Source organism: Archocentrus centrarchus, chromosome 2 (genome assembly GCF_007364275.1).
Source record: "Archocentrus centrarchus isolate MPI-CPG fArcCen1 chromosome 2, fArcCen1, whole genome shotgun sequence".
Taxonomy (NCBI): Eukaryota; Metazoa; Chordata; class Actinopteri; order Cichliformes; family Cichlidae; genus Archocentrus; species Archocentrus centrarchus.
The window spans coordinates 15,855,410-15,871,548 of record NC_044347.1 but is presented as its reverse complement, the minus strand read 5'-3'; the positions used below and the strand labels follow the sequence as shown (position 1 = coordinate 15,871,548).

General features: G+C 41.8%; 1 protein-coding gene across 1 annotated transcript in view; it reads right to left on the bottom strand.

The window, feature by feature from the left end:
• Positions 1–817: 817 nt before the first annotated feature.
• The window catches only part of spega (striated muscle enriched protein kinase a), a 54,918-nt gene continuing 39,596 nt past the window's right edge, over positions 818–16,139 (bottom strand). The window contains exons 22-41 of the mRNA XM_030746094.1: positions 15,949–16,117; positions 15,523–15,622; positions 14,179–14,379; positions 13,721–13,778; positions 13,554–13,631; positions 13,287–13,459; positions 13,107–13,133; positions 12,861–13,013; positions 12,696–12,738; positions 12,532–12,597; positions 9,320–11,936; positions 9,066–9,233; positions 6,772–6,894; positions 5,667–5,831; positions 4,638–5,343; positions 4,194–4,433; positions 3,034–3,257; positions 2,813–2,888; positions 2,484–2,633; positions 818–2,371 (exon numbers count right to left, since the gene is read on the bottom strand). Coding sequence (XP_030601954.1) covers positions 2,143–2,371; positions 2,484–2,633; positions 2,813–2,888; positions 3,034–3,257; positions 4,194–4,433; positions 4,638–5,343; positions 5,667–5,831; positions 6,772–6,894; positions 9,066–9,233; positions 9,320–11,936; positions 12,532–12,597; positions 12,696–12,738; positions 12,861–13,013; positions 13,107–13,133; positions 13,287–13,459; positions 13,554–13,631; positions 13,721–13,778; positions 14,179–14,379; positions 15,523–15,622; positions 15,949–16,117 — 5,766 coding nt within the window. The 3' untranslated portion in view covers positions 818–2,142. The remainder of the gene's footprint in view (positions 2,372–2,483; positions 2,634–2,812; positions 2,889–3,033; positions 3,258–4,193; positions 4,434–4,637; positions 5,344–5,666; positions 5,832–6,771; positions 6,895–9,065; positions 9,234–9,319; positions 11,937–12,531; positions 12,598–12,695; positions 12,739–12,860; positions 13,014–13,106; positions 13,134–13,286; positions 13,460–13,553; positions 13,632–13,720; positions 13,779–14,178; positions 14,380–15,522; positions 15,623–15,948; positions 16,118–16,139) is intronic.

The following is a 16,139-nucleotide window of genomic DNA, read 5'->3' as shown; positions in this document are numbered from 1 at the left end:
ATACATAAAATGCGATTAGGCAGAACGACAGTGTCCATCACTGCCACTGTGTGCAACATGGCAGCTTCCACAAACTGGCACCTACTCCTATGTCTTTTTAAAGGATTAAGTTTATGAGAATGCATCAATTTGTTGGAAGATGTAATTACACACTCATCAATGTAAATGTTTGTTTTCTGTTGAACAACCTCAACAAACGACTGACTGTACCTTTAAAAGCTTTAGCCAGTATAGTATAGTTTGTGTATTAGCACTTTACCCACAACGCTAACTATACATTAGACGACCAAATATCATTATGGTAATTAAATTGGGTGAAAATAATCTAAGACTGCTATAGCACACGATGGGAGGCATTGATGCATGTTTAAACTGGAATTTGAGCCAAACGCTTTTGCAAGGTGCTGCATTTGTATTGCAATACATATTCTGTGCTTCTTAAATATCCCCAATATTGTAATAAAAAAATAACAAAATTATAACTCTGCAGACTGATTCATTTCTATATAACTGGTGCTTTTTAAATATATAATTTTTCAGTGTTGACATAATAAAATGGCCACAGTTGTAGGTTTAGGGACACTTGCTGCATTTTTCTCGCCACCCATGTTTGACACGGTTTCATTTGCAGGCAAACAAGTTAAGGAAGTGAACACTGAACGCACAGCTTCAGCCATATTGGCTGTGTTCAACTGCACTTCCCAGGGGGATCCCTCAACAGGGGGTGAAGTGTTTGCATATTTTTATGGTCCCAAGCGCAAGCGTGAACCCAAAACAAGATTCCACTCAGAACAACAAAAATGTTAATATTCCCAATCGTATCAATAGTTTATTACATACCATCTCATAAAAACATTTTCAACTTTTTCCACATATAAACACCGCAAATTGGTACATTTACAAATCTTCAACCATCCAAATTCATACAAAAAAGGAACACTGTGATAGAGCAATACACAAGACGGTCTATTATTACAAGGACGGTGTGTACTGTGTGTATGTATGCATGTATAAACCTGTGCATGTAAGAATCCATATGCATCTGCGTGTTGCCGTAAAGTCCAAATATTGTAATCAGATTTTTGCTTTGTGGATTAGAACCAGTGGAGACACATATACAAGTTAAACATTTTGGATAGCAATCTGATTTAGGCACTGGTGACCTGATCAACCGCTGGGTAATACTGAAACCACAGTACTTCACCAGTGTGTGTGACTTCTGAGAGGCAAATATCTACATTAAGGACCTCCTTTCATCGTTGTATTACAGTTAAGAGCTGAATTTTAACCACAGAACAAGAAGTTGTACGAGATAGTCCTAACTCACCCTAAATCAGTTCGTGTTTACTGCATGACACTAATCACAGACACCCCTTATTTTTAGGTTTTTTTTTTTTCTCTTTTTTTTTCTGCTATAATGCTAAATTCCAAAAAAAGTGAAGCAAAAATGCTCATGCACACACTCACACAGGCACGCACACACACACACACACACACACACACACACACATACATGCATGCAAATAAATTAGCATGAAAAAAGTAAACAATTTCCAAAAGACAAAAATAAACAAACAAAAACAAAAACGACATCTTTTTGGCTGAGTTTTAAAATGTGTGGCTAAATGCAAAAATACATAAGATAGCAGCTTAAATCATGGTACATTCACATGAGTTCTTTATTACTAAATTTAGTGGCATAAACAAGGTAAAAGTATTAGTGGTGCACATGTTCCAGGCTGATCGTGCAGAGTGGAGGCCAGGGGCTAAACCGAATATTAATGTGCAATTTCAGAAATCACAATGTGATTGAGAAGCTGTGCAATCCAAAAAAAATAAATAAAAAGCAAAGAACATCCTGTGTCCTTTCTTCGCTGATTCACATCACGGCGGCGGTGCTTCTTCTTCCCTGGGATTTTCTTTGACGTAGGAATCCCACTGGTGTCGAATCTTGAGTTTTGAACTCCCGTGTGTGTGTCTGCCCCTGTCGCCCCGAACGTTAAACTGTGCCTCACTTGGCAGGCTGACATTTTTCATGCAGCAGTGGTTCACAGAGGATGTATTAAGATGCAAAGAGTTCCAATTTTGCTTCCTTTTGAGCATCGCAAACTCACATTGTGGTGTGGCATTTTTACCATCACCTCACTTCGGGGTTTTTACTGTCCCGGACGCCGGGGACTGGGGCGAGCTCTGGTAGGTGCGCAGCAGCACTTTGTGCTTGGTGGCTTCCTCTGTGCGACGGCTTTGTTGTTCTACCAGGAACTCCTTCAGTCGGCTGGAGGCGAAGGTGAGAGTCTGTCTCCTAAGCTTCATCAGGTAGGAGTCCTGCAGCCAGGCATGCGTGAAGCAATCTCTTGTGGTCGGACGGGCCCTAAAAAAAAACAAACACAAAAAACCCCCATACAAATGTGCAAAAGGTAACATTTGACATTGTTCTTGCTTATAAGAACCTTACAATTAACTTAAAAAAAAAAAAAAATCACCATGGGTAACTGCTCAACATCTTCTTGAGAAATGCAGAGGCACTTTGGGACACATTCGGGTACAGTTTTGTTGGGTCAAACTTGGCCATCAGGATTTTGGATTCAACATGTTGAGGGTCCTTATCTTCAAAGGGGAGGCGACCACTAAGCCTGGTTGGAAAGAGAGAAAAAAAAATGGTATGGGTATGGGACGCCTTTTTCAAAACTTAAAGACACCAAACTTGTAAAACACGGTATTTCTTTGGCTGAATTCAGTCATAATACATCCCATTGACTGTGGTCTTAAGGGTAAAGGTCATTAGCAGCAATGAAATAAAGAAAAAACTTACATAATGTAGGTGACAACGCCAACAGTCCAAATATCTGCAGGAGGACCAACCACTTCACCTTTCACCATCTCAGGAGCTTGGACCACAATTGTTAGAAGATGAAAATTTAGAAAACCTAAAAGCTGCTGTCAAGTTTTTTTTTGTTTTGTTTTGGTGCTTTAATAGTGGATCTATCATAAAAAAATATCAAGCATGTGGAGATTACAGCATGCAACCCTTACCCATGTACTCCAACGTTCCGGGTCCCGATTCCTGGTGTTTGAGGCTGAGGGGGTTGAAGCTCTGCGCGCTCCCAAAGTCCACAATCTTGATGGCATTGAGGTTTGTCACCATGATGTTGTCAGACTTGAGGTCCAGGTGGAGGATGCGACGGTTATGGAGGTACTCGACTCCCTGGAGAATCTGGACCAGGTAACCCACCACGTCGTCTTCAGAATAACGAAACCTTTTGTGAGCGATAAAGGAGATTCTCGTGTGATTAGTTACACTCAAACCAGGGCCCCTCAGTAGCCTTTCAGCACATGGGTCCCCTGTTCAACCCAGTGAAATATACCAGTGCCCATAGTGACACACTTTTTGAAAATTTAGAACAAGCTGCTCAAGCATTAATTATCTCTGAGTCTTTTTAATGAGTGAGGGGAGAGTGGCAGTGATGCAGATGCTGTACCAATCTGTTGATCTACATCCCACCCTCACCACAAGCTTTGGGGTAATGACCGAAAGAACAAAGCGGCAGTAATGAGTTTCCTTCAAAGGGTGGCTGGGCTCTCCCTTAGAGATAAGGTGAGGACCTTGGTCATTTGGGAGGGACCCAGGACACACTGGAAAGATTGCATCTCCTGACTGGTTTGGGAGCGTCTTAGTGTCACCCCGAATGAGCTGCTCTCATGAACCAACCCCAGATAAGTGATAGAAAATGGATGAATACTTGGAGCATGTACAAGTCATTTGCAATATTCTTTTTTTTGTGGAAGTGTTAAACCAATATTATGCTGCAAGTCATTTCATGACTGCAGCTTAAATAATATGTATTATAGTTTTCTTACTGAAAGAAAAAAATTACAATAAAAAGGTACAAGGTACTCTTCTATGCTTCTATTTACTTCTCATATAGGGCATGTTATTTTAGTCACCATTGCCTGTCTACATCTGCTGTACATCTTCAAGCCACTTTGCAACCCACCCTAGCCCTAGGTTATGTCTGCTGTCCTGAGAATATAACCATACTGTCAAAATAACTTAATGCAGATGGAAATAACCACCTTTTAACTATTGTGATCCTGACTGAACCTTTTTTTAAAATGACTTCAAGAAAGTCTTCCTTCGAGGCCCCTGATGTGCAAGTGTGTCTCAGTGTGAGCCGATGTATCCACCATCCTACCTGTCTATAAGGCTGTACAGCAGCTCTTTGCCAGTGCAGTACTCTGCTACCAGCACCAGGTAGCGTGGTGTGATGTAGGCCTCGTGGAGAGCCATGACCTTTTCATTGTGAAGAGATTTCAGGATCTCGTACTCCTTCAGGACCTCCTGCTTGTTCTCTTGAATGTAGGGAATGATCTTTGCCATGTAGATTTTACCCGTTGCGTTCTCTCTGCACTCTCGGACGACTCCAAATCGACCCCTGGCAAAAAGTCCTGATTACCATGTGCAGTAAAAATAAAAGCTTGACCAGATACATTTATTCTCTTCAAGGGCACTAAAAAGTTCTAATATTCAGACTAAGGTCAATAAAATACATATTTAACAGTAGTCTCAGCATCTCTTTGGTTCACCGGCTTTTTAATGATTTATGGTTTTTCCCTAAAAAAGTCAATATTGATCTCACCTCGCTTTCTCATCTAAGAAAGTGTACGGTTTCTGTGGAACTCCCTGTCGTAGAACAGTGGAGGGTGTAATGTGTCCCGATGGGGTGCCTCTGGTGGGGGTACTGGCTCCATCAGCAATGGGACTCAAGCTAGAGGTCTGTAGTACTTGTGGGGTAAAGGACACTGGAGTTGGGGCCACACGGGCAGTAGCAGTGGTTGTGGGGACGTACATGGGCACTGAGGCCACGGCTGGTTTTGTTGGGGTTGAAGGTGAGGTTACAAGCAGAGGTGGGGGTGATATGGCTGTAGTCTGCGTCATAGGGGTCACCACATTTACTGGACTCTGGGGTTTGGGGAGGACAAAGGGGGAAGTTGGTTTGGTGGTTGGTGATGAAGGGAGAGTGGGGTTTATTTTTTGTGTGTCATCTACTGTTACACCTGCAGATGGCGATGGAGGGTTTGCTGAAGGGCTGGAAGGCAGGGAGGTTGAAGGTGTAGGTGTGACCACCATTTTGGATGATGGAGATGCAGCTTGAAAAGAGGATGCATCAGTGAGGGCTTCATCTTTTGGAGGAGAGGAGGTGGAGGTGATGGTGGAGACCCTTAATCTGGGAACGCTATTTTGGATTGGTTTGTGTGAAGGGAGCGTCACTGAGGAGGTAACCATAGGCTCTGTTGGGGCTGGGGCTGTCTTTACAACAGCAATGGTAGGTGAAGCTCCTCCAGCTGTGAGAACAGAGCGACATGAGAAAGAATGCTGTTTACTTGTAAGGCCTTGAGGCTATGTCGGTCTTTTACTACAGTCCGTATTTTGAATCAATGTCAGAACTTGCTTTTATATAATTTATTAAATAAAAATGGCATAAGAAGGGAACATTTTCTTAATTAATTTTCCAGGAAAATGTACTATATTAGAATGTATGCTAATATCGTGTCACACGGTGGGATTTAATCCATAGCATGTGCATTAGTATGATGTTTTCAGAACATCAATCTGTGCAGTAAATTACATCCTGTTTATCCCTGTATGTTCAGAGGGGGTAATATACCTGTGGGGTCCAAGCTAACAAGGGCAGAACAGCTGCTGTATGGCCCCTGTCCAGCCTTGTTCACACAGGCCACACGGAACTTGAAGGCGCCACCTGGTGGCAGGTCTGTGACATTGTAGTAGCAGTCGGCAATTCCCGTGGCTACGGTTAACCAGTTTGAATCCCCTGCAGGACAGAAAGGAAATAAAGAGTATAAGATTTCTTTAAAGATGTAACACATTTTGAGGTCAACTTGAAAGAAAGGCAGGTCAGAGGTCAAATGTGAGCTGATATTTGGATGCAAACTATAATGTGATATTTTAGAGTCCTCATATACCAGTATCATTTCCTAAATGCTGCCAATACAAACAAAGGCAGCAGAGTTTTAAGCAGTTTTAAAGCTAAAAGACATTTGATGAAATTTTGACCCTATTTGACTTTGAAGAAGAGGTCAGAGGTCAAACATGATTTAAAATCCCCATGCCTATATGTGGTCAATACAAACAATGTCTGCAAGAAAAGTAGTTTTAAGCAGCTCTATATAGCATTATTATCACTTTGACCTTCAGATCAATCTGTTGACCTTGAAGGAGAGGTCAGAGGTCAAATGTGACATATTTTAAATTTTTATACGGTACTTTCAATATGCTGACAATACCCACCACACTTGTGAGAATCATAATTTCTAAGTTATAAGGCTTCTTGTCAATTTTGGACCAATAAATCATTAAGCTGACTTTGAAGACCTCGGTGAATGTAAGGCAAATTTCAGTGGATCATTAACATGGCCCCACTCTACACTCCTGCAAAGTTTTATCAGAATTCATTCAAAACTTTTCTATCATGTTTACAGAGAGAATGCCACGGACGCACGCAAATGCTATCAAGAACATAACCTGCTTTTGGCAAAGGTAATAAAATCTTGTAGTTGTAGTTCATCTATTTAACAGCAGATGGCAGCATCGGTAAGCACATAAAGTAGTAATCTGTGTGGGTAAGACATCTGCCTCCTGAAAAAGAATCAGCCATTACATCTTATTTTCAATGACATTCTCTAATCAGAAGTATTTTTAATGCGAGGAAGCTGAATGCTGCTACAAGATAATATCATTACTAACTACCTCACCCTCTGTTTTTCTTTCCAGAATGTAGCTGCATGGAGATTTTGTCTCAGATGGCTTCCACAGCACCAGGGCCGTGTTGTTATAAGTCTGAGGAACTTCAGGGGTTCCTGGCCGTTTGGGGACACCTTCATTGGTGGAACAAGATGAAGGGAGTTGGAATATAAAGAAGAAGAGTAACAACAAATTATGTGAGTATACACTGTAAGAGGGCATGCAAAAGAAAATTTAAGACATTAGACAATTGGAGACAGAGCACATTAAAATCCTGCCAGCACTGAAGGGGAGAACAATTCACAGATCTGCACTAATTTGCATGGCATAAGGGTGTCTTCTCACTAGATCGTCAATTTTTGCCAATATATCGGCAATGTTATCGGCCAATATTAGCTATCTGCCAAAATGTGAGTGTTGGCAAACAATTTTTATTGGCCAGTAAATGAAGTGAAAGATTTATTTTTAACCTGTGTTGTCATAGTATTTTAGCAAGGATTCATAAATAACTACACATTCTAGGGAAATCGGTTTCATGCGTCTGAAAGAAAAAAAAAAAAATTCAACTGATATATTGGATTTTTAAATCACCAAATATCGGTATTGGTCTTAAAAATCCTATATCAGTCAGGCTCTACTTTTTTTTCAGTTCATCTGCAAGCAAAATAACCAAAAAAGGGCTAAAAGATTTTTTTATGGCAGGATACACTACTAATAAACTACAGAACTCAGAGCAAGGTTTTGAATTAGAAAACCAGCCTTTCAGGCACCCAAAATGGGCACTGTTGAAACTATATGGGAGGAATGAATAATAATAATATTGTGGGACCCTTATGGTCAGTATTCCTACTTGCACAGCACACAATTTTTTTACTGATAATTCAAATATCCAACTGACAGTTTTAAGCTATTATATGTTATTATATGTCTTTTGGGTGGCTTAAACTTATAGCTAGCGTTACCATATAGCTAGGATTAGCTTTTAATAGCAAAATATACATAGGAATGCTAAAATACTCATTTGATGATAAACCTAATGTTTTAACCAGCAAAAGGTATTTTGCATATTGTAGGGCACTCAGTGGACTTGAAGTTTGGAGTCTACAGAAGCCTTTCTGGTGGACAAACTATGAGACTATCGTCACTCGCTACATGTGGGAAAAAGACCATTTTAACCAGCACTCTCACTCTTAAAAATTAAGCTCTTAGGAAAGGATTTTTGATGATGATTTTCATCAACAGCAAGGTGCATGGTTCCCCAAGTCTGATTCCAGTAGGTTTTTGAATTGTTTGTGGTTTCAGCAATTTGTGTGTTTAGCCTTATTTCTCATTGCCCACTGGTGGGTGTTGTTTTGTTTTTACGTTACTGCCTTCTGTGTTTCACATTTAATGCTGATCATGTTTCCATGTATGATTGCCGTTTCTCCTGCTCAGTTTTCTTTTTTACAACAAACTGCAGATTTCTTCTGTCACATTTAATCATCATATGTTGAGAAAAACATGATTTTTTTGTTTAGTTTATATTAGATTTCTGTTATAGCTGATCATTGATTTATGTGAAAATACACAACCATTCCAGCCGATCTAAAAATTGTTTTTAAATGAAACCAAACATGACACGATAATGTGGTTCTTGAATGTCACAATGCATTTCCTATTAAGATGGTCCGCTAGGAAGACTTTGGAGGTGAGATAAACTGTTCCAAGTATTTTTCATACTGCTGAAAGATTATCAAGGGGAGGTAAATAGCAAATAATGTCCAAAGCCACAATTGCTGCAATTGCATTGCATTTGTGGGCAGACCACTGCACTCGATGTGGGCTCTTGGTGCAAAAGCATGCCAGGAATTTAAAGTATGATCTGCCACAGTTGGTTTTGATCATCGTGAGATAAATTGCAGGAAATACAGTATCATTTGCTTTTAATGGGTGATAATTATGAGAAAATCCCCCCCCCAAAAAAACATTAAGTTAATCTACTGTAAAATGAATCTGTTGGCATTAATATTCATTTTAGTTATGTTATCATTCATACCATGCTCAGTGCAATTAAAATTCAATCATGTAAAATACATCACATTATGAAAATTACTGTGTGTCTGAAAGGAAAATGAGCAGTTGTTCTTCTGTGGAGAGTGCTAACTGCAGTCTTCAGGGCTGCAAAATGATGCACTTAAAAGCCAAAAACTTTAACGCAACAAATCAATATATCAACAGATTCATACAAAAATTTCTCTGTTCTATAAAACAAAAAGTTAATGCCAAAAGAAATCTTAAGGTATCATGAAACACACAAGCTACTTACAAGCTATGGAAAGTGTACAGGAGGTAGTAATAGTAGCGATGGGGTTGGTAGCTGCACATTCATAAACCCCAGCATCCTTGTAGCTGGACTTTCTGATCATTAGAAGTTGTCTTCCATCTGGGTGGGAAATCAGGTTGATTCTGTCATCCACCTCCAATTGTTTCCGATCTGGAACGCACAAAAAAACAAAAACAAATTAGCAGCACTGGTTTGCATTACTTTTATAATTCTCTCACTGCTAGAAGTAAAGCTACCTTTCATCCATGCAATTTGTGGCTGTGGGCTGCCAGCTGGAAGGCAGCTAAGAGTGACAGGTTCACCCTCCAACAAGACGTGGTCCTTCAATTTGATGTGGAACACTGGAGCAAAATCTGAAGCGGAGCGGATAAACTGTTGGCTTTTTGCCCCGTCTTTGGGGACACTTGATGGCAAATCGGATTGGGAAGGGGTTTTGTCTCTCTTGCCCCTTGTCAAACCCCACCTGTCCCACCGTGACCTTCTCTCACTCTCAGAATGGATGCTAGAGGTGGATTCAACTGATTCCTTAGATCCCAAAGTGCCAGTTTGTTTTGCCAGCTGATTCTCGGGGATGCCCATTCCTTTTAGTCCACGGCCCTCAGACTGAGAGTGACGGTGGCGAGAAAACAGGGGCGTGCTCTTTCCCTCTGAATCTCCTTTTCTCTCCTCAGACTGACTGCGTATTTTTGCGGATATTCCTGCCACTTTGTTCTCAAACCTCTGTTTCATTGCCAGGACAGGAGAGTCTGAAACCTTTTTTAAATCTCTATCAGCCAACTCTTTCTCAGTGTCATTACTGTTCCTCTCCTCTGACCGAGTCCTGATTTTGGCAGAAATTCCCGCCACTTTGGACTCAAACTTGCGCCTCATGGCAGAAACAGACGACTCCTCGGCTTTTCCTCGCTCTCTGTCATCCACATTCTTCTGAGTCCCTGCACCATTCAGCTCCTTTGTATCCAAGGACTTACTGCGACCAACAGCCCATGAAACCCTCTTGTTTTTAGCCGTTTCCTGCACACCGGGCTGCTTTTCTTCTTGTGGTTTCTGACCCTTCTTCTCAGTCGATGGTGACCTCTTGGCCCGCAAAGAAAACCTCCCAATTATACCAAAGCCTGTTTCTTGGTCATCTCTCCTTAAATCTTGAACAGATTTAGATTTCTCCTTCAGTCCTGTAGCAACCATTTCAAGAGGTGCCCCTCTTGGTGCCGGCCTATAAATCTCTTCAGGCCCCTCGTTTGCTTTTCTACTTAATACAGGTGATTTCTCCTCAGATTTGTTTCTGGTCAGCTTTTTGAGGCCGCGGGTCAAAGATGATTCTCGTTTTTTAAACCTTGCTTCAAAGACCTCCTCTGAGTCAATGTCTTTGATGTCTGTTCTGAGAACTAGCTGGCGAGGGATAGAAGGAAGATCTGGGTTTGATGAAGAAGGCATAGAACCTGGAGAGTGATCAGCAGTTGCCACTTTTGCAAATACTGCTGGATGTTCAAGTGATGAAGACTCTGCAGACTTTGTATTGGCTGTAGTAGTAGGTTCTTTGGATTGGGGCTTGTCAGGTGTTTGAGACTGCCCTGCAAATGATGCTTCTTTACTGTTCTGTCGTGTTCCCTTGTCTTTCATTTTCTTCTCATTAATCTGTAATGCCTGATTTTCTTCCCTCTCCTCTTCTTCATCTACCTCTATTACTATTATAGGAGTAACAACAGAAGGAGATGTAGAATCACCCTCTGTGTTGTCTGTCCATTCGAATTGGGATTTGGTCCGTCTTTCTTTTATTCCATCTACCTCGTCATGCTCTTTCACATGTTTTTGCTGTTGGTCCAATCTTCCCTGTGCTGTGGTTGAGACTGTTGTTTCTTCTGTTAGTGCAGACATTGAAGTTGCCTCCTGGAGCTTTTTCCCTTCAATGCTAGCACTGCCCAAAGATGGGATCTCTAAGGGTGCTCCAAACCTGCGGTGCAGGGGCATGGGCTCAGAATCCCCCTGAGTGAAAGAGGTACTTTTGCGAAAAACTTTGGTCTTTGGCATGTCTTCTCCTGGGCTCTCAGAAGAGGCCGCTCTGACGAGTGTTGATGGCCCTGTTCTCGATCTCCTCAAGTTCCGATCAAGAGACGCTGTTTGCCTTTCATCTTCAATGCCAAGTGTTTCAAAGAGGGGGCCTCGCAGGCCGCTCATCTTTTTGTCCATGTTTCCTCCCCTGAGCAGCCGTTGTCTCATGAGCTCCAGTTTTAGGGCATAATCCTCCTGGCTTAACTTTCCAGCCCCAGGGCTTGAGCTGCGATTAGGCAGTTCCATAGACACAGCTTTTTTCAAACTCTTTTTCTTTTCTTCTGAATCCTTTTCTGCATTGTCTTCTTCTGGGTCAATGTGGAGAAGCAGCGCTGAATCGGCAGAACTGCCTCTCCTCATTGTAGACCTCCTTGTTTTTGTCTGGGATTCATCTGACTCCACACTCGATCCTTTTTTCAAGGGAGCTCGTTTTGTATTTTCCATTTCCTCCTCATTTGGGGCTTTGTCTTCACCTTTCATGGATTTACTAGCCCCTCCTCTGGAATTTGCATCTATGCTGTCCTTTTTCCTTGTCCCATCCATAACAAGACCGTGCTGTCCCGTGACATCTTCACCCCCCGGGATCTCATTGAGGGAGATCCGGGAACCTGAGAAAACCATGGACAGAGGCATGGGAATAAAGGGAAGCTCATCCACATCTGCATCTGAATCAGATGAAGAGGAGGGTGGCGGGGAGCCTTCTTTTAAATGCCGGGCCACAGCAATGGAGAAATGACTGCATGAGTCATCGAGGAGCTCTGGGATGGACCGCATCACCATTTTGGATTTATAACTGATAAGGGAACGCTGAAACAATCAGCAGAGGATAATGTGAGATTAGTCTTCAATCTAAGTACAATCCTGTTTCCAAAACTCTGTGTCAAGTGTGAATAAACAAATTGCATGTAGAAACAGAGAAAAATATACTACAACTTTAAAGTTGATACTGCAGTAAAATGCGCAGAAAATGGTTTAAAATTGTCTTGCTGAAATGAGCAAGGCCTTTCTTAAAACAGGCTTCTTTGTTGTTCAGCATTAATGGTGCCTTCACAGATGTGCTTTGGATCCATGCCATGGGTGCATGTACATGTCTGTGTGATTTACTGCCTGAGTGGCTGATGACCACAGCCTTTCATTATTGGATTTTGTCCTTGTCCCTTTCTTTGAGAGCTTTCTGGAGTCTCTGAATCTCTAAATTACATGTGTTCCATATATGAAATCCTCAAATTATTTACAAATTTGTGTTGTCTTTGTACCATTTTTAGTTATCGCATTTTATTTGATATTTTGGAAACAGTGTTTTACTGATATGTAAAACATTAAAAACAACACAGGGTGTACGTTCTTTTACCATGACTGTAAACAAACAGAGAAATTTTTTTTCTCCATCTACAGGTCTTACCTGCCATCGCCTTCGAGACAAAACTTGTTTTAGCATAGCTGTGCTGATGCTTTTGTTTGTTGGTGACTGCAAGGCACAAAAAGAGGTGGGGACATCCTTAACCTTAGCAGAGACTTAACTAAATCTCATGAAACAGTGACACAGACTTTCCAGTGATAGCTCACCTTGAACCAAGGATGACGAAGGCACTCAATGGCGCTGGGCCTCCTAGGATTGGAAAACATGCAGAAGGAGCATCTTACAGAAACATTTAAACTATGATCTCTAGTATACAGTTGGTTTATATACAGAATGTTTATGGTACAAAACTAAGAGAAATTAACGCTTACAGTCTGTCCACCACCAAAAGCTTGATAACAAATCCTTTTGCTTCTTTGCAGAGGTCAGAAAACATGCTCTCCTCAAACGCCACATTGTAGTTCCGGATGTTTAAAGCAGTGGCTCTGTCATTCTCGCCCGCAAAGGGCGACACCCCAGTCAGACTACAGTAAAAAAAATGAACAGGTGCTTTATTTAGTAAGATGTCAGATTGATTGATTATATTTAAATATACATATGCTGTGGAAGAAACATACCAGAGGTAAGTGATGACACCAACAGGCCTGTGGAGAGCAGGAGAGATATATATTACTTGGAATTTCAGGAGAAACAAAGCACCGATAAAGACAAAGATTTGATGGACTTGCAGATAACTGTGTGTATGTAGTGCCTGCTGTGTCTAGTCACTTCTCCATGCCAGAGAACAGGTGGCTGACCATATGTCTGTTGCTGTGGAAACTGGAGTTTGGTTAACAATCTCTGGTGCGACATATTCTGGCGTGCCGTATTTGCAGTAGTATTCCTCCGAAGTCTCCAATTTTATGGCATTTCCAAAGTCACAAATGCGGATCTGATCACTCCCCGGGCTTGCCATTAAAATATTTTCTGGCTAGAGGGGATGTGTACAAAAACAACAATGTTAGGAACTCCGAAAAGATTTTTTAAAAATCTGGCACGGCACTTGCAGTGGGATGGATGGATACCTTTATATCGAGGTGAGCAATATTTTTTTGGTGGAGATAGCGAAGACCCTCCAAAACCTGCTGAGCACTGCTGCGGATCTGTAATGTGAAACATAAAGGAATGAACTCTAAAAAGCATGTTACATAATGAAAGCGCAGTGCAGTGCAGTCAGCAGAAACACACAAACCTCCAGTTCCATGACTGTTGTTTTCTTGGCCATTCTTTCCAGCAGCTCCTCGTGACATCTTTATACAGTAGTTAGGGGGAAAAAAAAAACAAAGCTGCAACTTGATTGCACAGTCCAACTGGTAGGTGCATGAGAAATGAATTATAAATGAGCAAAACTCCCACACATCCTAGCGCTTGCTAATTCCTCTCAGCAGCGATGAGTCAGAGAGAAGAATCTCGGCTGCTTCATTCATGCCTCCGGGGATAGGCTGGAACACATTAGGATTAATGCTGTGCATCTTGTACTTGAGATGCATTTAAGTGCACTTTTGTTTGACTATATAGCAGATAAAATTTGCATCAGAACTGCAGAAAAAGGAGAGCCTTTTTGACTTCAAAAATACGCACACGTTCCCTAAAACATTTCCTGTTTAAAGTAGATTACAGATTTCACTGTATGCTCTACTGAAAGGATACAGCTCTGTGATGAGCACCACCACGTTCTTCTTTTCAAAGGCATCGTGGAAGAAGAGAATCCTCTCATTGTCCAGCTCAGACAGAAGATCCATCTCTTTGAGAGCCACGGTTTTCCTCTTTCCGCGAGCAGATATGAATTTGGCAGCAAACTCGGCCTTTCCATCTTTGTGTGTCACTCGCTTCACGTAGGAGAAGGCCCCCCTGCACCAACAAAGTAATGACATTATTGTTTTGTACATTTTTGTCTATTTGTTATCAAACTGCTTTCACAAATCACAAACTACTTATGAATTCCCAAGTTATTCTGGGATTAAGGTCAGTTATTCCATCCATCCTGTCTATCCTGTTGCATAACCCAATTCTGACCAAGCTTTCGCTGTCAGATAGCCTCACATTTGACTCTAGAATACTTTGGTACACAGAGGAGTTCATCGTCAACTCAGTGACTGCAAGGTGTCCCAGTCATGTAGCTGCAAAACAAGCCCAAATCATCATCCCTCCACCACCGTGCTTGTGCTGCTAATGCTGCATTTGGTTTTCTCCAAATGTGGTGCTGTGCATTACGGCCAAACATTTCCACTTTGGTTTCATCCCTCCAAAAGACGACGTTCCAGAAATCTGGTGGTTTGTGCAGATGTAACTTTGCAAACCTAAGCTGCGCTGCCATGTTCTCTTTAGAGAGAAAGGGCTTTCTCCTGGCAACCCTTCCAAACAACCCACATTTGGTCAGTCTGTTTTTAATTGTACTGTCTAACACATGATAATGTGAAATGTGTTCCCCTTTAATCCCTTTAATGAGTAATTTCCTTTCCCTCCACTTTATTAATAAATTCTTCTTTGTGAGAACAATGGAGAGGCAATTGTCATTGTATAATTAAGTTTCATTCTCCTTGGGCACTATTCTGTGATATTTGGTAGAAGAATAAGAGGAATAATCTGAATTCCATTACTGGGGTACTTGTGCTGTTCAATGGGTGGAAAACTGATTTCTTCATCTGCCTGTTCTGCCATCTCAGTGGCTGTGCAACTCACAGTAAATGCCTGTCTCCAGACCAAAACAAATCATCTGTCGCCGGCTAATGTATTCACTCCACTCTCATGGCTGGTGACTCATCTCTCGTTTCTGTCTGCTGTTGTTAAGCAGGTGCAACTAACCCCCACCACCACCACCACCACCACCAATACACACGCAAACACACATGCAACCCCCACCCCTACCCCACCTCCCGCCCACCAGCTCGACCCTGAGCGCTCAAGTAGCTATTAACGTCAGTGTCCTCGTCATGTCTTGGAGGGGGGGTGGGGGGGTGAGGCAGGAAGAGCGCACGGCTTCCACACACTCACCTCCCTATCTCTTTGTGGATGTCATAGTAATCTGTCAAACGCCTCATCTTCCTCAGAATGGTTCCCTCATCTTCCATCGGCTCTGCCGCTTCTTTTCGCTCTGCAGGGAGCACCAACATAGTCATCTTCATTCGGTGTGTGCGTATGTGTGTGTGCGCATGCATATGTGTGTGGCTGTATTTTTGTGCCAGCACAGTGACAGATGGTTTCACTTTGTAGTTTCAAAACACCTTGTGGTCCCGCCCATATGGTGCAGATTTAGAGGAGTAATTTCCAACAACAACTAGCTTCTACTAGTATGTCTAAGCAGTAAATATCATCAGCAAATTGGGTAAATATCTGTTAGCATCATGAGAAGAGCATTTTTTTTTTTTAATATTACATTAGTCTTTTTAACAATTGTTAGTATTTCATTGGACTGCAGACCTGTATGAACTGTGAGCTCAGCCTTGCAGGAGTTGGACCCGGCCAGGTTCTTCGCAGTGCAAGTGTACACACCAGAGTGATCAGGCTGAGCGTTGAGGATGACGAGGGAATATTCTGGGTCATCGTAAACAAACGTGAAGTGGCTGCTCTCAGAAAGGAGCACGTCATCCTGTGACAGACCAATCAACTGT